The sequence below is a fragment of the Aulostomus chinensis genome, chromosome 7 (genome assembly GCF_037954235.1).
Source record: "Aulostomus chinensis isolate RoL2024-O1b breed Wild chromosome 7, RoL_Achi_v1.0, whole genome shotgun sequence".
Classification (NCBI taxonomy): Eukaryota; Metazoa; Chordata; class Actinopteri; order Syngnathiformes; family Aulostomidae; genus Aulostomus; species Aulostomus chinensis.
Window position 1 is genome coordinate 19,869,871 of NC_141326.1, and position 27,758 is coordinate 19,897,628.

Sequence of the window (27,758 nt, forward strand, 5' to 3'; positions counted from 1 at the left end):
ATACGCTTAATTCAACATTTGATTAGCCGCTGTTTGCTTTGAATTTAACAATTATCAACCTCGAATAAAGTCTAGATTGTCCTTCAAGATATATAAACATCATCCTAAAAGAGTTTGCTTTAGAAAGCTAAACAGTAACATTTGGACGAGCTACAAACAGTACCAGAAAAGCCTGGAAAGGAATGAGCAGGCAGGGGAGCTTCAAATCCCCTCTCAACCCTAAGTGGGTGGTCCTTTTACTGTGGGTAACTGTGCAGTCGCCAGGCATTCGCACTGAGGTTTTTTTTTTTTTTTTTTTTTTGAGGAGGAGGACTGGCTCTCCAGACGCAACATTCACCATCCCGGGCCATACATCCACAGAATTAGATTCATGCTACACTGACTTTATTTAAGCTAAGAGTCCTGGCAGTGGCGGCGTTAAATGACAGCCAGCTCTTGGGTCCTTTCTCTGGATTAAAGGATGATTCAGGAGAGGAAGGCAGAATGGCTTAAGAAAGAATTCATTCAGGGAGAAAGAAGTCCATAGTTTATTTGAAAAAAGTAACTGAGACCTGCGGAGGTTGCCAAAGTGTTTTGAACACTGTGGACATGTGTGAGAATTGACAGAGCAATGTGCTGTAGCCTCTCCTGTGTTCAGCTACACTCGCAAACATTTCCCTCAGTGGAGAAATTCACATGTGCTTTAATATATTTCAGAAAAATAATGTAAAACTTTGGACAACAGTGCTAGAATAACAATTTTATTACAAGTGACTCCAAAATTAAATATGCTGCTCTACTTTAAAGGCTAGTTATTGTTATTGGGGATAAGTATAAGGTTGCAAATAAGTATATTATCTTTTATCATTCTATAAAAGTTATTTTATATATATAAAGATATATATCTATATCCATATTATATATATATATATATATAGAGAGAGAGAGAGAGAGAGATCTATCTATCTATATATAGATAGGCAGATATATAGATATGTATATATGAGCACCACCAATGCTTGAGAATGAAGGTATTCAGCCTCCAAGCCAAACACATGAGAACTGTTTAAGTTGGCCCCACAAGTCATACATTTCAATGATTTCAAAGAGACCTCCAATTAAATGCTACAAACATGTCTTTGGAATGCGAACTAACACAATTAAAAGAGCTTCATGAGTGTATTAGAGGAATAAGTTGTGAATTAGCACTTTGAATACACAAGGCTGTTTTCATTCCCCGACCCTTTCACTCATTCAAGAAGCATGAGGGAGAGAGGTCTTTTTGAAGTCAGCCGGTTCTCTTTCTTTTCTCTCTCTCTCTCTTTCTCTCTCTCTCTCTCTCTCTCTCTCTCTCTCTCTCTCTCTCTCTCTCTCTCAGTGCAAAAAAGAAGATTGAGTCAGCCTAATCTGCTCCTTGTACATTTGAATGTCTTCTGCAAAGAGCTCATCCTGGTTGCTTGATAAAGGCCCAGGTGCAGAGACAGTGGCCGTGCCTAACTTTGTCTCTGTGGGGGCTGTAAATCATGGGGGGAAGCCCACCCTTTGAAGATACAAACTTGCTTTCCCTGCTGATTTGTGACCACAGGGGCAAGCCCTTTCCAGCCCCTGCACAGCGCTCTCGCCAGCCGGAGAGAGTGTCAGGAAGGAGGCGCGCTCATAACTCGCTATGCTTGAGGACCCTCAATCAGGCTGCATAACACACACTCCATGCAATAAGAAGCAGGGGCTGCTGACTGTCAAAGGTCAAGTGGGAGAAAACTCAGTTGACACAACAGAGGTTTAGTCACTTTGAAAAAAATTGGGCAAACAAAGGTATTTATCCTCCTGTGTGTTTCAAAAACAGGTGTTTGGGCATGTTCAAATGTAAATCTCTCCTTCCTGCTCCTCTATTAGACTGAAATATAGACTAACTGTAGATCTAGCATGACCTTTACACTATACTTACTTGTGATTCTTAACAGGAGTCGTAAATAAAGTGTGTAATTCACTTACTGCCGCAGGGCCCAAACACAGTGTCAATCAGCCTGTACACTTTTTTTTTCAGCCATCATCTTCAGCCTCTAACTGGTTGGAACGATAACGCTGAGCAAAGCTGCGAGAAACTACATCGCGGCATCAAACTTAAATGTAACATGAAAGGCCACAATAATCAATTACTCACCCACACACACACACACACACACACACAACACACACACACACACACACACACATACACACACACATAATGCTAGCATCTAATGATGGCAAAGAAAAGAAATTAGCCGATCATTGCACGCTCACTTTTGACAAAGTCATGAAGGTAGCCGGTGCAGGGCTAGAGCAGAGTCCTGTGAAGCTCACTGGCTTGCATTCCTCTTGTTTGTTATTTAGACCCTTATTTACACTTGTTGTCAGAGACAGGCTGGAAGCACAGCAGTGGCTTCCTCCATGGCTCAGATAACAATGAGCTTTAGGGAGCAACCCAGCGAGGCATTTAGCTCCAGCCCTGCCCCGTCTCCAGAAGAAGGGAAGAGTGAAGTTTACTGCCTATGAAGAGACTTTTTCACCCTCCACGCAGACACACACACACACACACACACACACACACACACACACACACACACACACGCACGCACGCACACACGCACACAAACACAGGCGCATCCTTCTCGATAAATCATAAAGTCTGAAATGGTGTCCAAAGTTTTGAACCCTCAGTGATGTGGTGCCATAAAGAACCTTAGCGAACTTAAAGCTTACGAAACTCAAAGTAGCCCATTCATCTGCTCTACTTTGTAGTTCACAGAAAAGGAAGGTGGATGCAGCAAGCAAGAGAGACGATCATTTGTGGTTCTTAAAGTGCTGCCTTGGCTCTTTCATCAGGTTTCATCATTCAGTGCCTTTGCTAATGAATTTAATGACCCCCCCGCCTCCAAAAAAAAAGTACAAAACGGGACACTTCTTTTTCTTTCGTGCATCATCACAAAACTGCCATATACATACATATAAAACTCTATATGAGGATGAGGGTTTGTTAATATTTGTGGAAACTTTATCTTGATATTAAATACAAGTTATTTTCTTGAAACTAATCAAGAGTTACAAAGAATTTAATGAAGCGCAGAACCTTGAAAAGTTGACAATATATTACATCATTCATGAAGAAGCCCATCTCCCTAATGTATTTCTGATTATCATCACAAATTAGATTCATGAAGTGTGCAAGTTATGATCACAAAAATTGTAAATGATCTGAAGCTAGTATGGGTGTGTGCACCCATTGTAACCCTTTTTTTGTTTGGTGACTTCCTGAGAGTGTGTTCGGAGGTATCAGCAGCTGCGTGCTACGTGCCTCTGATCCGGGCAGCTATTGACTTCCTGAGATTTGAATTAATTACTTGCTTCACAAGAGAAACTGGATTGCAGTGGAACCCCCTAAGAAGTCCACTCATTCTTAGGAAACTGCCCCATGGACTTGCAGATGGTTTCACTGAGATGTGCTTTCCCATCGAGAACAATTACACAGGGGATTGTGGTGCTGGCATAAACCTGGAGCACACAGTCTCCATTCTGAACATTTCAAAACAGCCATAGGGGAGGTTTGTGACTTAACATAAATTAGACCACCAGGGAATGGGGAGATCTGAAGTGGCGGAAGGGCAATATTGCAGATAAATGCACTGTGCTGAGAGCTTGTGTGACATAGAAAAAATAGAGATTGTGACACATAGGAATCAGATAAAGACCACACTAAAGCCTCGTCTGCAAATATGAACATGATGACATCCCCCGTGTCCTCTTGGTCCGAGAGTAATTAATGACGTGAGGAAACTGTTACAGTTTTTGTAGCTTGTCTAAAAGGGATTAAAGTTGCTGCCGCGTTTGTGTTCTGGTTGTTCTCAATTGGCTCAGTCCTTGTGTTTGGTCTTGTTAGTGCCAGCAGCCCCCCGTTTCCTAGTGAAGAGTACACTTCAGCTGTGATGAAGTATCCAGGAACGTAGAGGTTACCAGTGGCTGCTAATTAACCTCACATTGTGTTCGCTAACAAAGAAACAAGAGAACAAAGTGGAATTTCAATGCAGGAGATAATCACAATCACAATGGAGAGTAGTGCTGGATCATGCACTTAATAGGGATTTTCACACTGGCCCATGACAACATGAGATTGGATCAAAGACAGATGAAGTTACATTAACAGAACAATGCAGTCTTGTTATGCAATAACAAACAGCCATCTGGGCCTTCTTGGATTTAGGAAAAAAGCTACTGTCGTTTCGACTCCATGCGAGAATTTTCTGCAAAATTTTGCGAGAAATTTACTGCAACTTTGTTCTGTCAGAGAGGAAGTAGCATCCTTTCTCAAACACATCAAGACACAGAGGAAACGGGGCTTCTTCGCCGATTATTGTTGCCTCTTCTTCTGTCCCACTGGCTGAATGGCAATTACTGCTGACTTCCTATGCCGCGTGGAGCCCGGCCCGCTGAGGGTGCCCTGACCCTGCAGTATCCAGAGGGAAGAAATGGGAGCTGTCAAAACTCACACCTCTCTTCGCGCTCCACCAGTGGGGGAGTTCTCCTCCAGCTGCTGCCCCACGGGGCTCGCTGCACACTCCTTGCTAATCAGCTCCAACGCATCTCTGGAAGGAACTGGCCCCGAGTGGATGAAGGCCCCTTTTCTCACCTCTGCTACCTGGTGCACCTTTGAAGTCTTGTGTAAGTGTTAGTTTATGGCTGGAGAGGGTCTGATAAGATCCAAAGGAAAAGGTGATAAATGAGCTTTTTGTCCCACATTTAAAAGGGGGAAATAGCAGGCTGCTAAAATCCACAAAATCTGTTACAGATCTAACGCCTCACAGCTAAAGAGCTTGAGAAGGAAAAACATTGTAGTGTCAAATCTATTAAGTAGCTTCATTAAAGCGACTTGTTTACATGAGTATTTAGCTGGTTTCCCACACCTGACCATTTTGGTCTTGATTTTATTCTTGTGCAGAATTTAAAATATTTACAAATTCAATTGCGCAAACGCATCAGATTCACCGCACCAGACAAGCCAGAACAAACCCTCTCAGAACACTCCCTTCACAGGCATGCCAGATAATAAACCGCTGAACAAAAGTACACCTATCTGCTATTAACACATTTTAGACTGTGTTACTGTCATCCACTTGGACCCAAACCTGACTAAAGTGTGATGAAAGGTAGAGAACATGTGAGACAGATGTCAGATGGCTGGAGGTGAGGTTGACAGGGCTGGAGCCTGAAGTTTGATGGATGCTTTTTTTTGTTGTTGTTAGTTCTCACCTTGTCTCAACCCGCCCGACACTCAAGAGCCACTAACAAGAGATACTTTTTTTTGTTTTGTTTAAACAGAGATGGTGTAGTGTTGCATCACTGTGAACTCAGAGTGGAAAGTATGCCAGTGACAGCGAAGCTGCCGTCCAGCACCGGCTGTTAATGTGTTAGCCGAGTCAAGCCAAGTCAAACTTGTTGATATTGCTGGAAATGACAAAGTTGACCTGAGAATTCATTACGATCTGTAAATACATCATGAGGTTCCCCTAAAGGGAATAGGAGGGAAATAGAGGACTAGCATCAGAGGAGGGATTATTGTTTGCTAAATGTTCTTCACATTAGAGGTTCTCAGGTGTTTGTGTAGCTCACAGTAAGAAGTCTTTCATTTGCACTTCACACCCTGTGACAATAACCATCCTTATCTTGAATAACAATTATCACCTCATTTCCTGTTAGCTTCCCATTTCATCTCTTTTACAATAGACTATAACACATAATCCTTCAAAATATACTTTCTCTCATTGCTGGGATAAAGTAGAAACCCAGAAATTTCTAAATTTGGTCTCTTTTTTTTTAGTAAAACTGACTTTTTTAACTTCAATTGTCAGCTGCTGCACGGTGGAGTTTTGTCACTGCCACCCGCTGACATAATTTGTTTCACAGTCACCACCCAGCAGCATGAATCAGATGTTGACACTCTAATTTCATGCACACATGGGTGTTTGGCTGAGCCAGCCTCGAAGGCTGCTGCATTCCCCTGCTTCTCCCTCCAGCCGCCCACTACTATACCTGCCCTTTGCCCCCCGACACGGCCATGTCATGTTTTTAGTCTGGGAGTCAGATGATTATTGTCTAGTGATGAAGATATTGTTGTTTTTATGAGCCGCAATAAAAATGAAAGTCGATTCTTCAGCAAAAATCTTCACATGAAAATGCTAAAGTAGCATTTCAATTGCTTTACAATGCTCTCAATAAAAGAATGATTGACGTGTTTCCTCTCCATCCACCGGCTCTGTACACCACTAAAATAAATCTGTTTACCATGGTCCACAGCTCCATTGGAAATATTTGTTTTACTTTGTTGTTTTTATAAAAACTACATGCACTTGCAAGAAATCATAAAAAAACCACAGCCAACAGCTATGTTTCGAAATGTCAAAGGCTTGTCAAGGATTGACACATTTGCAGAAGATAATTAATGCAAAGTTTTGTCTATCACTGATTATTTTGCTTCTGCTGAAAGTCGGCGCTGACAGGCGGCTGCGTGCAGGGGAGAGGACGAGCTGGTGTTTGTCCTCATTCTGTCAGAGCCAACAGCCAACTATTTTCCAGTGACCAGCAGGACTGTGGACATGTGAGAGTGATCCTCAATATGTCTTCCTCAAAGAAAATCTGACAGTTTTGCTTATGAGTAAGCATAAATCCACGTGATAAACCCATAAACAAATGTGTGTGTGTGTGTGTGTGTGTGTGTGTGTGTGTGTGTGTGTGTGCGCGTGCGCGTGCGCGTGCAGGCCAAGGTTTTATGAAACACTTGCTTCCTCTTGACAAATATCCAAACAATAAACACACAGTAAATAACAACACCCTCTCTGTATCAGTTCCCTACTTGAGGTTAAGTTGAGTTTACTGCGGAGGCCACCGCCTGCATGCATTAAGCAAATCATAAATTATACATGCTAATTACCTTGGGCCTCCACTTTAATGAATTATTTTAATTAAACTACAACATTGGGGTTTTGCATGTGGTCTATATTTCATCTCCTGCCTAAGATGACCTTCGTCTTTATCTAAGTAGCTGAAGGAAAAAGGACAATAGCGAATTAGGCTCGTGAGCTCATATCTGCTTCTTAACTGGGATGATGACGTTGAAGTTACAGTTTCTGATGGAAAGGTGGTATCCATAGTTTTTAATCTGGATTGTTAAAGATTGATTGGATACAGAGGAAAAAACACAGGGGGAAACAAGATTTTTTTTTCTTAAATTGTAATGTGGAAATATTTTTTGTATATTTTTTTTAAAAGAGAATATTAGATTTGAGAATTCATGTCAGAGATCAGCCTCCCCTCCTTCACACCTCTGACATCATTTTTTGAACTTTATATTTTTTCTTCAAATCATTTCCTGCCTTCAAACAATGTTGTTCAGGGAAAAAAAAAATTTTGATTTGTAAAATAAATTCCTAAAAATGACAAAATGGTATGGGTTTGGAGCGCTAATGGGATTATCTTGCTCACTTTTCTCAGGAAAAATCAACCATTTATCGTCTTCTTATTTCACTGTAGCACATAATACATACAAAGTTGTTGCTAATATCTTCACATTTTATGGTGAATTTACAATGAAATACTTTTTATTTACAAAAAAGGTCATTTTAAAACATGTATCTATATATTACACATATCTTTTGCTTGTAACAGTGCAGTACATTCAAAATAAAAGACAAATCACACTGAAATTCAAGTGAACAGACAAACAAAATTGCACAGGAAAAATGTGAAAAGAAAAAAAAATTCCAAGTGGTGATGTCGTTATAACCTTCATATCTTTAGTTGTGTGTCTGTTAATAGCCTCAAAGAAAAGATTTATTATTATGGCTGCTACAAAATAAATTTACATTAAATTTAAGGTAAAATCTTGTAATCTGATGTTGCAGTTTCAGCAATCAGGCAGGGTCTGAATTAATGTTGCAAACACAAATGCCCAAAGTGGGGGGGGAAAAAAACTAACACTGTTGTACAAACAGTCCTTGGGGGGAGGGGTGGATTTAAATTCCAAAAGGGTCTCGCTGCTCGTTTCCTAGTTCCCCAGTCAGCAATGTGTTTGTGAAAAATCAGTCTTTTTGTCTTGCTGAAAAAAGGCTAAATCTACATTGGTGGCCCAGTCTAAGTTTGCTATTCTTTGCACTTTCAATCGGAGTGAATGAGGGAGAATGAAGTGGCCCGAGACCCTTTATTTGATCTACTCCATTGCATAAAGTGAGGGAATTCTATTATTTGTTTAATAGCCCGAGATACTCTGTTGCTTTCTGTTGCGCATTCAGATAAATACGGTATTGGATTTCAGCTTAAGTTAAAAAAAAAAAAATAAATAAAAATAAACCGAATGAAACAAGATAAAACTGAAATGTACGTGGCTCTTCAGTGCAACAAATATTTAGTCGACCTGTTTGTTTGGTTTTTTTTTCAATAAAGTGCCCACAAGTGGTTAAAAAAACACAGTGGAAATAGTCTGCTGCGTCATTATCAGACGCAGGGGTGTGGGGGGGCCGGGGGGGGGGGGAAGCAACAATTGATTTGCCTTTGTGACATTTGCGGTTACAAAATGTGTTACGATATTAAATCCGACACTGTGTGCAGCTTTTCTAAATGTTTATTGTTGGGCTTAATTGTATTGAGCCTACAGCTTGATGAATGAGCCCAGTTGTGCGCGCTGTGACCATGGCATCGCAGCTCCATGCATTTTAATGGACTGCACAATTCATGGCTCTCCCCTTCTCTGAAACTCTCACACTCTGAAATCATACAGGTTGGGTGGAAGATTTATTATTATTATTGTTGTTGTTATTATTATTATTATTATTATTATTGTTATTATTATTATTATTATTATTATTATTATCATTATTATTATTGCTGTTATTATTAAATGAAAAATCTCAGCTGAATATTTTGATACATGAACAATAATGTTGACATCTTATTGTTATTGTTATGAATAATACTTATAATAACAATGACAATAATAATAATATAATAATAATAATAATAGGATTAAAGCTTCTCAAACATTTTGATTCTTTACTTCACTTTTAATGAGAAAATATTTTGATGACCATTTTTTTCCAGTTCATTGCAGACTGTTTGCACACTTTTCAAAAGCACGCATGCTTGCAAAAAAAAAATCATAAAATAAACAAACGAAAACAATAACAACAAGAGCAGTAACAACACAAACTTTAGAATGCATGCTTTACCTAAAAAAGTACAAATTTACAGCAACTGATACACATGGTCACCACAGCCTTTTAAATTAAATGCTTCACAGAACATTTTCTGGAAAATAGATATCTAAAACATAAAACTAAAAAGTGCATTTTACAACATTTCAGTATCATTTATTTGCAATATTCACATCTTGCATTTTGAGGATTTCTCACAATACAACTTTATAATCCTGACAAGATTTCAGTTTGCTTTCTTTTCTTTTTGTTTTTTGTTGTTGTTGCTGTTGTTTTGCTTTGCTTTGTTTTTACAAGGAAATCCTATTTGGTATACCCTTAGCCATCATTCCAGTATTAAAAGAAAAGAACAAAAACCACAGCGTCATTGCCCCGCAATGTCATTGACATTAGTTGCCACACACAAAACGGTGCAAAAGTTCTGGTTCGATAAGGACTGGAAAAACTGCCACGAGCACCTCAAATCCTCGTTGATGGAGTCAAACAAGCCTCCATCCCCTCAGTGGCTCCTTCAACACTCTCAGCAAACTGAAAAATAGAACTATCAAATAATTTATATTTCGAAGAGCAAATACTTCGCTGCGCAATTCTGTGCTGGACTTCTATGACACGATTTTAAAGCGACACATTCAACACATACACAAATAAAATCAATATGCAACTCGCCTTGATAGTTTCCGACGACACAAAATATAAACTTTGGGTTTTGGTAAAGGGGCCCGGGAGTGTAGGGGGGGTATGGGGTGGGGTGGGGGGCAGTTCAGCTGGTCAGTGCACAGCCACCGATTGCAACGTGGAGGGGCTCGTCAGAGTCTCGCTCGGGGTCGCGGGGCTGCTTTGGCTCGTCGCTGTTTGTGGGGACGTCGGGCTCAGAGACTGCGGGGAGTTTGATAGAAACGCGGGGATGTGTGGCGGTAGCGCCGAGAAGCCGGGCATGGAGGTCGGGGTGGGCTTGATTGGCACGGGGATAGCGGGTAAGGACTGTCCCCCGTGACACAGGGACTTGATGGGCACGCCGTAGGCACTGTAGTCGCTACTTGCCATGGAGATGGGGGCCGCCGTGTCAATCACGCTGCTGTTGTACATGTGGGGCCAGGCTGTCGTCAGCTGGTTGTGCAGCGGGTACCCGGCAGACATGGACTGCATGGTGGAGAACGCCAGACTCCCCGGGACCTTGTATTCTCTGGCGATGATGTTCTCGATGGCGAAGGGATGTTTAAAAGTTGACGTCTGGGACACTCCCAGGTTGTACGTGGACATCTGGGGAAGGTGCGTGCCAGTGGCTGCCAGGGCGCTCAGTCTCAGTTTGGCTTGCTGCTGGAGGTAATGGGCAGCGTCTGACTGCTTACTCGGGGCCAAATGATCAGATGCAGGCAACACTTTGAACCGTTTGCGACGCCTCAAGAAACTTCCATTCTCGAACATGTCACCGCAGCTGGGGTGCAGCGCCCAGAAGCTGCCCTTACCTGGCTGGTCTGGGCGCCGGGGGATTTTGATAAAACAGTCGTTGAAGGACAAGTTGTGCCGAAGCGAGTTCTGCCACCGCTGAGTGTTTTCCCTGTAATAAGGGAATCTATCCATGATGAACTTGTAAATTTCACTAAGAGGAAGCATCTTCTCCGGGCAGCTCTGGATCGCCATGGCAGTGAGGGAGATGTAAGAGTACGGCGGTTTCTGGTCGCTGTAAGTGTTTCTCCCTGGACGAGGCATCCTCGATATTTTCAGAAAAGCAAGAAAAAAAAAGTAGTCACCCTTAATTCCTTGGCGTAAACTTGCCGCTCTTCATGAAAACACACGCTGCAGCTGGAGGTTGAGTTACGCGTAAAAGAGCCAGGTTGAGCGCCTCTGCGGTGTGCAGGCAGGCGGACGGACGGCGCACATTTATGGAGTGACGGCTGCTGTAAGTCTTTCTGGCAAAGTAAGTCAGCTTGTCCCGCTAGCAGAGCTGAATAGACTTCATTTGGCGTCCCTGATCAGATGAGCTAAGTGGATGCCTCCATGGCCTTCCTCTAACCATCTGATAGTTTTATGTAGTGACATGAGCAGAAAAGACCCCCGTAGAGGCGCTCCATTAATGTGCCACCTCTTCGCTATCACATGACAATTGCCAAGGGAGGAGGGGGCTGGGAGGAAGGCATAATCTGGTTTCATTTACACCTATTTACATGGACACCTTGGGCCAATGGAAATCATTTCCATTTGAAGACAGAAAAAGGGGTGAAAAGGCTCGGCAACCGGAATTGAACTGCGATGGCACTCAGTGTGTGAAGGTATGCGCTAATACTTCTTCAGTGGACATTAGGGGGGCAATGCGCAGTTGCAGGCTATGAGGACTTAAAAATATATATATATATATATTTTGTGGATAGGGCTTCGACTTTATGTACGTGTTGTTGTTTTTTTTAAGGTCTAACGTGTATGAGTTTGAAGAGGATTTATTAAAATATCTGTGTGTGTGTGTGTGTGTGTGTGCGTCATGAGTTCAAAAAAGTCTTTCCGTACTGTCTCACGCTTGCGGATTAATATCTTTGTGTGGATTTACCGTTTACATTTTGCGATTACATGCGGACTACGTGACTATATTTATTTATTTTACCATGGACAAGCACTATTAGTCGATCTCAGCTAATTTGACCCCGCAGCGGAGCAAAGGAAGGAGGCGATATGAAAACATCGACACAATGCAAACAATGCTGTTCAAACTGAAACTTCATGAGGCAATCAGGTCTATTGTGTTTATGTAAAGAAGATCCAAAAGTACTTCAGAAATGCAAATAAACCCTTGAGGATGGTGTGGTGAAAACTGTATAAAATATCCATAAGTCAATTATATGAATGTGAAAACCAAATGGGAAGCCTATTTTGAGCTATTGCTATTCAAGCTTTTGGCCAGGGCCACCTTTCCGCTTGGAGGGTTTGCAATGCCAGGGACCACACACACGCACACGCAGATTTGCTCATAATTTATGCTAATTCCCCCCCCCCCTCCCCTCCCCTCCTTTCCTACCCTACCCCACAATAAATCCACAATGCACCCCATCACCAGTCTGACGGATTACGAAAAGAATCGCATTGCGGGGGACATCGAGCTATTTTCCACGGAGCAGCCAGAAGAAGAGCATCCTTCCATGCGGGTCCTATATGTGACACATTCAATCAACACACACACACACACACACACACACACACACACACACACACACACACACACACACACACACACACACACATTAAAAAAATTAATTGCGCAGCGATTTTTTTTAAACATTTGAATATTCTACGAGGATAAATAAATGTCCCGTCAATTCAAGACTTGCAGCTGCAGTTTCATGACTTTTTTCTCCCCCTGCAGAGTTGCAGAGTGGCTTTTACCACCTGTCATTTCCTATCACTGTCCAACTGAAGAAGAAAAAAAGTTTTTTTTTTTGTCCAAAGGGACCAATCGATGCAAACACAGCGACTAAATGACATCACTGTCAAGTGTAAACATCTTTTGTCCATTCATTTGTTTTAAAATCGTAAACGGTAAAGGTGAGGCTTGCGAAGCGCGAGATTCTGCAGCAAAAAAAAAAAGTAACATTTTTACGCACTTTTTTTTCGTTCATTTATCCAACTATTTTATTTGTCCATATTTGCAGTGGACGTGTGTTAAGTTAACCTGCACATTAACCAGCCGAACCACAGAGGACCAGATCTCTCTCTCTCTCTCGCTCTCTCTCTCTCTCTCTCTCTGCTCACACTCTCTCTTTCTCCCTCTCTCTCTCTCTCTCTCCCCCTCTCTCTCTTTCTCTCTCCCCTCGTCTCGTCTCGTCTCACACACAGCCGGTGTGGCTTTTTGAGCTTCAGGGTTATGGGATATTGGTAGGCCCTTTGTCCCCTGCAGAATGCACACACTGAAAATACCACCATGACTCTGAATCTGAATAGCGGGTGGGTTTTTTTTCTTGTTTCTTTTTTTTTTCTATCTGCTTCCAAACTCCCGAGTTCAAGCAGCAGTAGATCAAGTCCGCACTATGTTTGGTCATTTGTAGAAACTCGAACAAAGGTTGGGATAAGCCAAATTGCATTGCACTTGTGAACCGTGCCTCAGTCTGAAGTATCCTTTATAGCAGGAGGGGGACCAAGAACAATTTTGTGTGAGCTTTAAAAAAAAAAAAAGAAGAAGAAGAAGGAAAAAAAAGAGGAGCGAAAACAAAGGACACTTTCTGAAAACATCTTAAAGTAGAGTAGTGAGGCGTGACATTCCCAGGGTGACGAGACACAAAAGCTGAGGTCATGGGGATGAAAAAGAGAATCAAACAGCCACTTTCACACGTCTGCCCTCCTCTGCTGCCCCCCCCTCCCCAACACAATAGGAAACAAATGTTGTTAAAAGTGGATCGATGCCATTCATCCTAAAGCAGCGAATGATAGCCAAACAATATTGTCACAGTGAATCGAGGTGAGGTATGCTGCCACCCAGACCCACACGGGAGGGAAAACCCGGAGTATTCAGGGGACGATCGAGAGGAACGGAAAGCTGCGAGTCCCGCTTATTAGTGAGGAACACGTATTCAAGATCGATAACCCGGGATGAATCAAATACATCGCTGTGTATCGCTGCTTGTACTGGAGATCCAGCAGTGGAGTCAATTAATTAAATGCATTTAGACAATATTTATGTATCAATTAAAGGTTTATTTATATTTCCTATAAAAAGAATCAGGCAGCTGACTTCATGGAGGAAAAAAAAAAGAAAAAGAAAAAAAAATGTCCAAAATGATTCTTGATTAAAAAAAAAAAATCGTTCTTAATTAAAGTGATTCTGTTGTTATTTTGGTGGTGACTTCTCAGGGCTGTTGTGGTCTGGCCTCTCTGTTCAACACAAGCCCAACACAGTCACTCAGCCTCTCCAAGCAGCCAGCCAGCCAATAGGTCCGCGCCTCTAATTAAGTCCGTGGTGATTTCAGCCCCCGGAGATGTTTTACGGTGCAATTAAGGACGCTCTGATGATAAGGTATGAATATTCAGCAGAATGACAATTAATTAGCAGACAGAGGGCCCTCATAAGAACCTCCTCAATGCCAAATTTAGCCCACATGACGGGACAGTCACACTTCTTAAAGGCCATCCATCCTAAAACTGAATATATTGACCAGGAGAAAGGGGGGGGGGGGGTCACCTGGGATGTGCGCAAACGTGGATGGAGATTTTTACAATTTGGTGAATTTATTTGTTGTTGATTTTATCAAACAGCGGGATTACAGTCTTCCTGACATCAGAGGGAGCACCTGGAAAAAGACCTAAGGGCATCAGGAGCATATGCTCGGATTATGCTTAATGGTCTAATTACATAAATTAGGCATTCATTATACGGTACATCATCTGTAACAGATATCTCCATTGTACGGAGGCGGGAACATCGAATTCAATTTGTCTGTGTGCATTTCTGCGCAATTTAAAAGTGAAATATTACGAAAAAACAATGGATTTGAAACTAGGCATATATATATATATATATATATATATATATATATATATATATATATATATATATATATATATATATGAAAAATAATTTACATTTTTCTGTTTTTCTCATATAGGTGCCAGGTAGCAGTTTCACCGTGCGGCCATCAGATGGGGACAAGTTTTCTTACATACACTGATTTAAGAATGTTAAAAATCATACTGGGGATTTTTTTTTTTTTGGATCAACTTCCCAGATTTTGGAATATATTTATGTATTTACCTATTTATCTAAAACATTTTTTTAAAATCTTTCCGTACTGAAATCTGTCAAGTTAATCTTATTTTTTTAAATGTAGGAAAAGACGGAAAAAAATTTCAGTAAATATAAATGTTACAGTTAGAGAGTATTAATGCAACTAAATTAACTTTTTAAATCTCTTTCATAGTTTTCTGTCTATCTATACATACTTGAGTGCAAGTGCATGTGTGTGTGTGTGTGTGTGTGTGTGTGTGTGTGTGTGTGTGCGTGTGTGTGTGTGTGTGTGTGTGTGTGTGAGTAGGAGGCCTGCTGTCCCAGTTCATTGACTCCATATGGTGAGAAACAGCAGGACTGATGAGTGCACTACCTGAGGTCCATGTTTGTGCTGTCGACTGTAACCAAAACACAGGCCCCTGACCCCCCCCCCCCCCCCATCCACCCCACCCATCTCTGCATAATTCATTACAGACAAGACCACGCCGCTCACACTCTCATATCTTCATTTAGCTTTTGGTGACAGATGACTCCTTAACAACAAATCATCCTATTAAACTACACATGATAGTTAGCTGCTGACAGATATAAAAGCGACGGAACAAAGAGCAGGAATGGTAGCAGGCTGCTCAGAAGATTGTGAGACGGGAGGAAGAAAAAAATGTAAATGGGAGAAAGATGAGAGGGGAAAACAGAATAACAATACTTCCATTTCAATATTGAGAAGAAAAGCCCTCATCACTATACTATGTATTATAATGAACTAGTTTCATATGAACGATAATCAGGGAAATTCGGGGTTGCATTGTTGGAAATGAGCGAATAATGCAGTATTAAGTGACGTGAGATCATAATATATTAACAACAAACTCAACAGGAGAGTGAACTTTCACTGTGAAGCAGAAAAAGATAAAAGAGCTATTATGCAAAGATATGAATTAACATAGTTCAATCACACACAAAGTGTTACATTTCGCAGAAGATAAAAATGAGATGGAAGGCTTTGAGCTGGATAATCACGAATCTGCACGGCTGCACAATGAGGAAATAATATTAATGGAAGGAACGAGGCGGAGGAGGCCTTTGAAAATCATAACTTCTCTGCTCTGATGGTCGGTGATTATATATAGATGTAGAAGCATCAAACAAGACGACAGCTGACATATTAACTCAAGCACATTAAATGGATTGATACACCGGGTCCCTTTTATTTTGACCTCTCCAGGTCAGCGTTGTAGGTTTAACCTCTAACCTGTCATCATCACAAAGAAAATGCTAGAAAAACAGATACAATCCTCTTAAATTAATTACACCAGTTTTAGAGAATAGTGAAGGATAGGAAAGCTTTAGGAACTCCAGGATCAATTCAGAGGAAGTTGACATCGTTGTTTGTCCTCGGCAACGCCACAAAACACGTCCTCCCTTGGGGGTTAGCGTGTTAAAACATAGAGGCAATTCCTTTTTTCATTGTGAGTGAGTGGTTGGAAGGCACGGTCTTTTTTTTCTTTTCTTTTTTTTGTGCGACTGTTCCATCCAGACCTTGGCAGTGTGATCAGAACTCACTTAACCAACTGGGACTAAATGAGGGGCATTTTTTTTTTTGTTCTGTCTTTCATCTTATACATCAGGGAAATGCCTGGTCTCTGAGGATGGCTAACCGAGCCAAAGACCAGAACAACACAATACACAATAACAATACGTAGGTGTTTACAGCGCATATAAACAACAAACACACACACGTCTGACACCCACAGGGAAGGTAAGGGAATTTTTAAAAAAAAAAAGTTTTTTAAAAAGTTTGCAAATCTACATCTGGACATTCAGGTAAAAAAAGAGAAACAAATTAGAACTCTGGAACTCAGACTTCCTGACCCACATCTCCATGGTGGCTCTGCTCTATTTGTATTTTACCACACAGGACTGTAGAGCAATTCCTTTCTCATGGGGGACTAACACAATGACCAATCACCAAGTGCCACTTCTATTGATATATTTTAATTGGTGTGTGATATATGCCTCTGTAAGGCTCAAATTTGCATCGCTAAGCATAAACAAGCCTCACAGTAAATCACAAAGGGCTTTAACAGAGAAACACAAACAAGCAATACTGCATGGTACTCTTTGCACTGCTCCTTTATGGTTGACCAGCTCAATGTGCCTCCTGCTGAAAGGTAATATGCATGACACATTTCCAGGCACTAATTCATTTGTTTAGTAATAGGGGAGCTAACCTGCACTGAAAACATGGGTGCAGTGAGGAAAACATAAAGGTCCTGTTAATCCACGGCTAATCAAAGGGGCACAAGAAACAGCCCTGCAGACGGAATTTTGTCGTATTAATTAAAGCGAGGCTGGAATATTTGTTCATCTATAAAAAGCAGGTCCGCATCATTATTCAACCGGATTGCTGTGACATTGTCTGAAGATGCAACACCACCCGGCCCCCCCCATACCCGATGGCCGAAGAACTTAAAAAGCGTGGCTAATATCGAGAGAGAAATATGTATTTGCGTGTCTGAAATCTTGTTGATTAAGGGTTCTTGAAACAGCATTGCAGCAGATTTCCTTGAAGGATAGAAGTAATAGAAGTGATGAACTGTGGTGTTGATTACTAGACCGTTGAGGGTCCACACTTGAAAATAATGTTGTTGACTCTGACCTGTTCAGAGCGAGTGCTTCAGAGGTAACAAAGCATTTGAATTATTATAGTCAGGTATTACACACAGGCTGCAGGCACACAAAAGAATGCAATTACATTTCTATCAAACAAAATTTAATCTGGAGTTGAGGTTTATGCTGATGGGAATGAAAAAGAAGAATCTTATGAAATGTCAAGTACTGCTGCCTATCGAGGTAAATCTTTATTGGTCACAGCTACTGTAGACACAGAGTATTAACAGTCTTATCAGCTGGGGAAATGTTCAGTTCCCCTGCTTAAACCAAAGCTATTACAATCCCAAATAATTAACTTTCAGCTGAACAGCATCACGACAACTAGGACGAGAAAGAACAATTTTTTTGAGAAAAAAAATGGAGTTCTTTGAATGTTCTCACGACAACACATAGTTTCCAAACTGACTTGAAGCAATTAGTCTGAATCAGAAAAGACAAGGAAAGAGTTTTGATGCCCCAAACTTTGATAGATACGTACATGACATGTATGTTGGCTCATGCGCTCCAGTGTTATTATGTCTCTGATCACATTTATACAGTAAATATATCTTCTGTTTTTTACAAATGCATTGTTATACATTGAGTATTCAATTAGTTGACAAAATTAAAATCCCACTTGTGTACAAGTAAAAAATATAACTATCAAAATGGGGTCATTTTGCAAGAGTTTAGGCTATTTTTACTTTTGATACTTTAGCTATAGCGCTGCACTTTTGTCCGAACCTTCTGGCATTGACATCATTGGAACCATGCTTCCATCATAGAATCTATTGCAGCTTATTATGGCTGTAAAGCAGTGGATAAACTATTCTGAGTGTCACGCGGCTGCCATGAAATGGCTTGAACATCAGAATTTGATTCACTTGGTCTTATACAATTTATCCACATTCAAATTAGCAGAGGGCTGATCCTATCCTGTGCATGCTGGGCCTTGAGAGCAGCATCCATCCAGCTTACAGCATGAGAATGTCACACATACACAAACTCCTCATTTCCTCAGATTTACCTGGCGGCGATGAGCTTAATGAGCATTGTGTGAACTCGTTCGGTGCGGGCTTGAAAGTAAGGGACGTTCATTTATAGGTAAAAGTGCTGCACTATAGCTTTAAGTATATTTTGCTGACAGCGCATGTGTATTTTTACATAGAAAAAGTAGTAGCTAATACATAAATACGTTTTACTCCTGAATATTGGTATCCTAATGCTCGTACAGTATAATACTGATATGGTATGATCAAAAGATTGTGATGTTGAGCGAGAGCAGTGAATATAAATGATACTGTGTGACACAACTGCACCCGAGTTATGAGCAATTATTTCCCTTAATATGTTTGATTAAAAAAGCTCACAAAAGTAAGGTATAATTGTCTGTAATTGTGTCAGTCAGTGGTTGTCGTCCATCTTTTTCATCCCGGCTGCTTACATGCCTTTTCTAAGGAAACAGAAAATGCTTATGACATTAACATTTCATACAACAAAGCAAAGCACTGATCTGATAAAATCAATAAAAATGTAACTGTTATTACAGAAATTAGTATTCTTTCTAACTATTGCTAGTGCGACATTTTTAAATGTGGGGAAATGCTGCATATTGTTGTTCATTATCAAACAGGGACATCACATGTTCCACTTGTGTTTTTCTTAATTTTTTTCTGGGGGGGGGGGGGGTGTGTGGTCTACAATGTGTTATGTAGTCGTGCAAAAACGATTTAAAAAATATTTGAACAGGCAAAGTAATTTTTAAAGATGACAGCTACGATTATTAAAATTACTACATTTGTGGTTTATTCAAAGTGCTGAATTTCTGCCGCTCCAACATCAGCACTGTTATTCAATCATTAATCTGTTTATGTCCTCATCCCAGTGACAGACTTCAACAGGCGCTAAACCAACTCAGGTAATATGGCCTAATAAATCGGGACCAATAAAAAGCATTTAATCGTGAGTGTCAACATGATTAATTGTGCACTAAAATCCATGTGAGACCCTCCTAGTCATGGGGGCAGTGAAAAGGCATTTTGCATTTCAGCATAACTGGCACCCGGACAAGCCGTTATGTGAGTCTATCCATGGAATGGTATGAATATCAAATTAATAATTAGTCATGTAATTTCTCCTCAGGAATTACTATGCCTCAAACTGGTTGGTGAATTTAATTATTAGAAGCCTTTTTGTTTCCATGTCCCTCTCATTACTGTCAGGATTGATGTAACATAAACTTCATTAAAAATTAAAGCAAGAGTCTTAATTATGAGGCTACACTGACTGAAGTTAGAATTAGCCAACTCAGTGATGTGCAAATGAGAGCATTATTTAAGAAACATGCTGGAAGTAGTTATGCTAATTTCAAGAGTTCACAGTAGCAGACCTTTTCACTTGCACTTGCATATTCATTAAACACACTATGCAAATTTAATGTAGCAGTCTTAGTAATGCCTTGTTAATTTATTCAGATTTATTGAGTACGACTTGTAAAAAGTACAAATTTAATTACACTATCTCCTTGGAAGGTAAGGGATAAGGCCAGGGTTTTAAACTGTGTAAATCAGGATGAGTATAGAGAAAATGGGGATGAAAGGACACTGCTGTTAATAGCCATGCTTAAAAGACATAATGATTTACTTAAGATATGATTCAAGTAAAAATCTCTACAGCATACCAAACTAGGATAAAAAAAAACAAAAAAAAAAGCTATAACTGAGGTGGAGTTAACCATGCATAGTCTTCCTGTTATATAGTGGAGAAGGAGCATCCAAGCCCCTGGATGAGGGCTGCTGCATTTAGAAACATTATCAATGCATTTGTCCAGTGAGGGAATCTTTGGTGTTGTTGTTTTTGTGATATAACGCTGTTCAACATTAACAGTTTCGAGTCCCAGTGAATACATCCTCAGACATGCTATTTGTTGATGTTAGGTTATGAGCGACATTGACCCTGAAGGCTGACTGAACTTAGCTGATGAAGGGTAAATAGCAACAAAGCGTCAGAAAAACTTCCAAGCTTCCCTTGAGGTTGACATCTTGTGTGAGACATGTTTTATTTATGAATTCCTATTTGCTATATAAAAATTAAGTAAAATCAGTTTTCTGTTGCAGTTTGATTCAGTTCAGGCAACTTGGTTAGGTTTTAACAATCAATGTCACTATCAATGACTACAAAGATCCTCATTGGATGGATTCCAATGAAATTTTGTAGGCTTTTTGTATCAGAAGATACAGTTACACCCACTTGGCCAATCTTGCAGTTCAACAGTCCGTGAAGGAAGTGGTCAGGAGGTGTCCATGAGTTCTTTTAAAGCTTGATGACCATTTTCCTGGAATGATTCAGAGGACAGGCTCTGGAAGACCCTTCAATGCACATAAAGCAGTGTTTGGAAAGTGACTGTACGAGGTGTGTGTTTCTAGCACCGAGGAGTTTGACACTATGGGTTCAGCCTGAGTTATCAGCCTAAATTCATAGATTTCACAGACTACAGCCAGTTTATCAGTAAAGATGGTGAATAGTAGGGGACCAAGGATTGTGCCTTGCGGTACAGAAGCGTAGATGCAGCAGGGTTTGGAGACCTGGTCTAGGTTATCTAGTGCAAGGAAGCAGACTTCCTATCTTAAGACCAGGAAGTTTTTCCATGTTTGAAACATAATGGTGCTGCGTCCTGCGTCAGACCAGCTGGTCTAAATCCAAACTGTTGATGGGATCTAAGGTTGTTCTTAAGAATGTACTTATATAGTTGTTGCTTTCAGATAGCGCAATTACAATTTTAATCCGTCCAGAATTTTGGTTTGTGACCAAATATGTGAAAAAAGACCCTCTAGTTAAGCTCAGCTAAACTTTGTGTTGAATGATAATTAGCATTTTAGCATCCTTACCCATTAAACGGAGATGATCAGCATGGAGAACATCAGGATGTAGCATGGTACCATGCTAACACACTCTAAACATTTATATCCAAGAACAATATTATGCTGATTTGCCTGATTACTTAAGCCACCGGACTCCAGACTGCTGTTGTCTCAACAATGGATGCAGTGACTAAAGTACAGAATAAAAGCAGAATACATGAACCAAAACTAATTTAACTGATATATTAAAAGTGGGGTTTTCCTATAAATGCCCCCTTTTGTATTTGAAAGTAAAATCTTCCTAATTTGCAATCTATAACTGTTGTGTCAGAGCACTTAAAATGCTGGTTCATTGAAAGGTGACTATTACAAACAACACAGCAATAAACATTTGCATCTGAGAGCATGTTTACTGCATTGGATCCAATCCAAATGGAAAGAATTACGGCACAAAGAGAGGGGTGATAATTAATATGCACTTTTAATTCAATATATAAACCCTGGAGAAGAAAACAAACATGTCTGCACACAAGTGGACACTGCCTGTTTACAATAATAAACCTCAATTTTACAGTAAAATATTCTTGTGGAGAAGGTATTAATCCATATCTACTAACAACAACCTGAAATCAAGAAAAATCTATTTTTATGCAGCACAAAACCGAGGGAAAGCAAGCCTTGGTACACTGAGAGACCAAATAATCTAGTTCGTTTGAAATCATATGGTCATGTCAATGACTATATTCGCCCTCAGGGAAAGAACAAAAAGGCTGAATGGGAGGAAAACGTCACTGGGGAACCTACCGGAAGAAACCCAATCATTGTGATTGTAAAAACTACCTGCAGACCAGCACCGAGGGCCAAACATCTCTGACCAGGGCAGAGCAGAGATCACTGATGACACACACCACCCCAGGAGATAATGACACTGGCTAGCTGTTGATTGCTAATGCCTGATAATACGCGTACATGTGTGCGCATGCTTGTTTGCAACCATGCAGCAAGATGCAAAAAAAAAAAAAAAAGAAATCTGGTAAAACTCAAATGCTTGTGGTTGAACTCAAATACTTGTGGTTATATTTATTTTGAACTCAAGGTCTAGCAATTTTTTTTTATATTTACCACATTGATATGATTAAAAAAAAAAAAAGCACTCAAGAAGGAAATGTAAGTGACACAACGACTGCACACAGTTTATGTACCACAAACACCTCTACGCCGTCTACATAAATATTGCTTTAATCAATTATCTGTGTAGAATTGATTAAAAAACACTGAATTGAAACTAAAATATTGAATCACAGGATATCTGAAGCATGCTTTAGTAGCATAAACATAGATTTAGTTTTTTATTGCTTTGGATGCTTCGATTAAAAAAATGAGGTTTGAATTATAATAAAAGTTAATTGAATATTTGTACATGTAAAAATGATATATACTGTATAATATATGTAAATGTCTTCTGAATGCGATAAACCTAATTTTCAAGGAATGTTTGTCCAACGAAGAGTTGTAGGAGAGGAAACAAGACAGTTGGATTTACATACAGTATAAGTCTGCACGAGGACACAAATGTTCAAAGAATAACTGCCTGTAATGCATGTAATTTCACAACCCAAGTAAAGTTCAAATGCTGTGCACAATCTAAAATACAACAATTTCTGTACTATTTCTACTAATATATATATACATATATACATATATACATATATACACATATGTATATATATATATATGTATAATAGGAATTATCAACTGAAATTTACTGACATTGATGCTCATAAAAAGGACTGTATATTCTGTTCACAAATGCACACACGCACACACACGCACACGCTGCTCATGTTTAGATAAGCGGAACGTATGAGTCGGATGTCAAGATGGACACTGTGTTTTAGTTGATCGTGTTGTGGGTTTTCCAGCGCGATGACTGTAAACACAGATGGCTATATGGCTGCTGTTTTCACATTATTCTGACACCGTCAATGCAAAAAATTTAAATGCTGATTGTACTCAACCCCTCTGAACCTCCCTACCAACAGATGACTTAATATACATCCTTTATCATCTTCAGAGAAATCATTTCCATTTTTCTCACTAAGGGTGACAGATGTGAACCATCCCATTGACCATAATTAATCTGTGTTTAAAATGAACAGGCCACGTAGTAGAGGAGGCATAGCCCAGGGTCTGAGGGCCCGTGACACAGTCCTATCTGTCTGGCCTCATGCATCTCAGTGTAATTATCCCATTGCCATGAATAATGGGACAAGGGGGGGATCAGACTGATGCTTTGATAGAGATGAGATTAGTTTAATCAAGTTCATTGCTTGGGCGAGGCCACCGAATCTCATCATCCTTCCTCTCAAATCACCAGACCCTCACCCCACCCGCCAACGCTTCCCCTTTATGCGTGCCACATTAGCTAGAAAAATTTATGACATCGTTAGTTTTAAGTGCTACCTCTGTTAGGACAATGCATACTTAAAGCAGAACCCTCACAGACAAGAGGACTCATATTATACAAGATAAAAGCAGCACTGATATCATATGATTTGACCTCACATTTACAACATTAAAATCTCTGTTTTATGGAATAGGTGTGCTGTAGAAGCCTGCTTATGATTGGAAAATAGCTCTATGAAATCCTGTGTTTGTTTTCACTTTAGATCAGTTATAATCTTGGTCAGGTAACAGATAAAACTACCTTCTTATTTGCATGCAATACAAAGAAAAACTGTTGGTTTTGAATAGTTTAGGCACTTCTCATTAGGAAGTTAAATATGGGATTCATCATTGTAATATGTTAACCCTGCCACCCACACCCACCCCAGAGGCAGATGTAAAAAAAAGTCAGGGCAACCATGTATTTACAGACAACAAATCATGTTTGTCAAAAACTGACAAACTCAGCGCGGGACAAAGGCGGTGGTCTCCTAGTGATCTAAGCTAAGAGAAATCCATAAACACATGTTCCCTGCAGCACACCATCACTCTCTGCAGACAAGCTGACGTCAGAGGACGGGTCTTAAACTGTCCACAGAGGACGGCAACTTTTGCAAACAAAGCCTCAAGTCTTGCCTCTCGGAAGTCCCGACTTTGACTTTCTCCTAGCTTTGTGTCAACATGCTGCTAGACAGCTCTCTCTGAGCAAAAAAAAAAAAAAAAAACACTATTACAGCACAATTTGCGAGTCATTCATCAAATAAGACATAGGATTAATTAAGCCAGAGGACTGAATTAGAGTCCCTCCTCACTCATCAAGGTGTACCCTTGGCCTGGGGATGGAGATGTGTGTGTGTGTGTGTGTGTGTGGGTGGGGCGGGGGGGGGGGGGGGGGGATCCATGCTGGTGAAGAGGGGGGAAGGGATTCACTATCAGTATCATGTATATATGCCAACAGTGACACTTTATCCTCAATTTAATGAGAATAAAGAAAACTACAGTGGGGATTGCTACAGTTAGCTTTATAGCAACATGTTGCGAAAAGATTGCGTGATAATATTATGTTCTTACGCAAACCACCGCCCACCTGAGCTTCATGTGCACTGATAGATCTTTGAAGTTTCTTTACAGTTGGATAGAATAGTTTAGCCTCCAACACAAGAGCTACGACAGGAGGCCACCAGACAGAAAACAGGAATGTATATATAGTCTAAAATAAGTAAAGGTTTCCTCTGGTGTGTACAGAGATATGACACACATAGGTTCTTACCATGTAGTGAGTTCATTAGTCCATAGCATCCTGTCCCTCACTGGAAAGGGTCATGCTTTTGATGAATGGACTGTGTTGCTTGTAGCTGCAGGCTAGGATTTAGCACCTCAAGAGGCAGAGAGGACCCAACTCTGGATAGACCGAGGAAAAAGAAGAAAGAAAGGAGGAAATGAGGGAGAGAGAGAAAGAAAGAGGGAGAGAGACAGAGAGACAACGAGAGATGAATTTGGATTACCCAGGAGTTCTGTCTCCCCCGAGTCCTGCATCCGAGAGACATTAGGAATCTAATGTGCTATTATTCTCCATCACCCCCCTAAGCCTAAAACATCTGTCCTTGGGGGTGTCTCTGGTAATAGACAAGGGCTTTCGGACCCTTCGCTAAGACAAGATAGCAGCCTCTACAAGAGCCCTTGACGTCCTGCCGACTTAATCTGCAAGTACTTCCACAAAATTGACATTGCCTAGAGAGTAAAGCAATCAGCACACACGCTGCTACCCAGCATTTATATTTCCACTGTTCTTATAAAGACACAGAAAATCTGACCTTACGGAGGCCTGGCAAAGAATTACAAGCATTGTTTCAACTTTCTAAATGAACAGTTTGAGTTTCTTTGAGGTCGGTTGTATGTCAAAACCTGACTCTGCTTCGAACATCAAGACATGCTGTGTATACTAATAATGTTTTGTATTTTTCTTTATATTGCACTGGCTGTTATTGCAACATGAGAGGGGACTTAGGATGCTATAATACATATCAGTTATACAAGGTATAACAGTGTAGCAGCAATATGATGATATATTAATGCCCTTATCACTGTTTTATTAAATCAGTTGCTACTATTTCATAATCAATCTCATATTTAAGTGTCTTAACAAGTAACACTGTTAGTCTTTTGGGCTTTTTGTTCTCTTTACTGTGTGAATTCCAATCTTTACGTAAACACTTGATTGTTGTCTCCTTAAAGAATAAATCCAGGGATATTTCATATTTTAGTTATTGTCAGTCATTCTTCCTTCATTACAGTGAACATGGAAACTGTTGTTTTTAAACGCCATTTAAGCGATTTGAGCTCACAATTAACAGATAAAATCATACACTTCAAAAACATATTATATTACCCAGAAAATGATTTAGCTTTTCTTAAAAACTTTCAAATATTGCTATTAATTGGAACAATACAGGGGTGACTGCCACCGAAAAAGCTGAAAAACACAATTTACCACATGAATGTGGCCTTTTCTTGGAATTTAATGACAATAGGAAAAATCCAGACACTCATCAGACAAATGCTTGGAGCCTAATGATTAGCTCCGATCCAGATGCAAAGAAATGCTGTTTATCACCACCACATGACCTTCCTATCCACATGTGGCATCGAACCACCGAATTAAATCTGTTCTGTGAGGCGTTGTAAAACAACCAGTGACGATGTGGACATGTGGAAATCACAGTTTCTCTCTGATGTAAAACATATAACTACCTACACAAAAGAGAAATTACTCAGACCATATCTTCACCGCATCAGAAAATAATTGTTTTCGTATGACCATGGATGCAATATTAATGATATTCATTTTGAACATGAAAGCTCAGTTAATGGAGGCATAGTATTTGATGTTGTATTTCTACTAAGTGAGTCAAAGAGCAGAGATATTTGTCTTAAAGGCTTTTGGACCCCCAAGGTCTGATTATGAATGCATCCCCTTAAATGAAAAGAATATATCTTGATTCATTAATTATTGATTGGTGAGAGAGAGAAAAAAATACTATGGGTACTCATTAATTTAAAAGAGATAATGTCTGGCTGTTACGCAGGACAGCATAGCAACAACCCTGTCCCAGTAGATCCATCACACACACTAGATGAGACCATGCAACCTGTTTATATAGCAAGTTTCCCTGCTAACGCTAAATAGATGGTGTAGACCGAACAGATGGCCAAACTTGTGTCTTTTGCTGGTGTTTCAGCGGAGCAATTAAAAGTTTCTTGCTGTTTTTCTCCCTCCCCCCTCCCAAAGTACAGATTGCAAACATGACAAGAGGTCAAATATCTGCAAGGGGAAAAGGAGTGGAACAACTGTTCCACCGAGCTGCTTTGGCCTCAGCTGGTGTGCAAGCAGATGAGGATTCACCTGAACGAGGACTGGTAATCACCCAACACCAAAGTGAATAATTAGTGTAATAATTACCAGGCTTAAAATGAATCTGCTAGCTGCCCTCTCTCACATTGCCATCAAGAATAACAGGTGTTGAAAGTGCCTTGAAGGGACAGAGATTAAAGATTATTTCGTTATCCTGGGTCTCCTTCAGGCGCAACTGTCTTGTGTTTTATCCTGTCATCCACAGCGAGGGTCGTGTGGGGGCCCATTTTCCTCTGGCTTGGCAGTTTTGGGAGCTAGGCATTTGACAGAGAGTGAATGTTGTTTAATCTGGGAGTGTGAGCCGTCCTTGAGCTTCCTGGACACTGCATGTCCACATAACCTCCAGCTACACGGAGGTGGGTTGTACTCATGGTTATTACCGGCTGCCACACTGGCTTTTCCTTGTAACAGAAATAGACTGAAATTGGAAAAAAAAAAAAAAAGTTATTCTTTTCATTCATAAATACAGA

At 40.2% G+C, this 27,758-nt stretch overlaps 1 protein-coding gene and 1 long non-coding RNA gene across 2 annotated transcripts in view; both read right to left on the reverse strand.

The window, feature by feature from the left end:
- LOC147258912 (uncharacterized) overlaps positions 1–27,758 on the reverse strand; it is a 51,699-nt gene that overhangs the window by 12,581 nt on the left and 11,360 nt on the right. Inside the window, exon 2 of the long non-coding RNA XR_015117100.1 lies at positions 25,147–25,277. This is a non-coding gene — a long non-coding RNA (uncharacterized LOC147258912). The remainder of the gene's footprint in view (positions 1–25,146; positions 25,278–27,758) is intronic.
- Positions 7,542–11,272, reverse strand: foxb1a (forkhead box B1a). The gene has a single exon (XM_086207802.1). The coding sequence runs from the start codon at positions 10,923–10,925 to the stop codon at positions 9,984–9,986; it is 942 nt and encodes a 313-aa protein (XP_086063928.1). The 5' UTR covers positions 10,926–11,272; the 3' UTR covers positions 7,542–9,983.

Coding starts and splice junctions, on each gene's coding strand:
- foxb1a (XM_086207802.1), bottom strand. CDS start 10,925: ATGCCTCGTCCAGGGAGAAACACTTACAGCGACCAGAAACCGCCGTAC.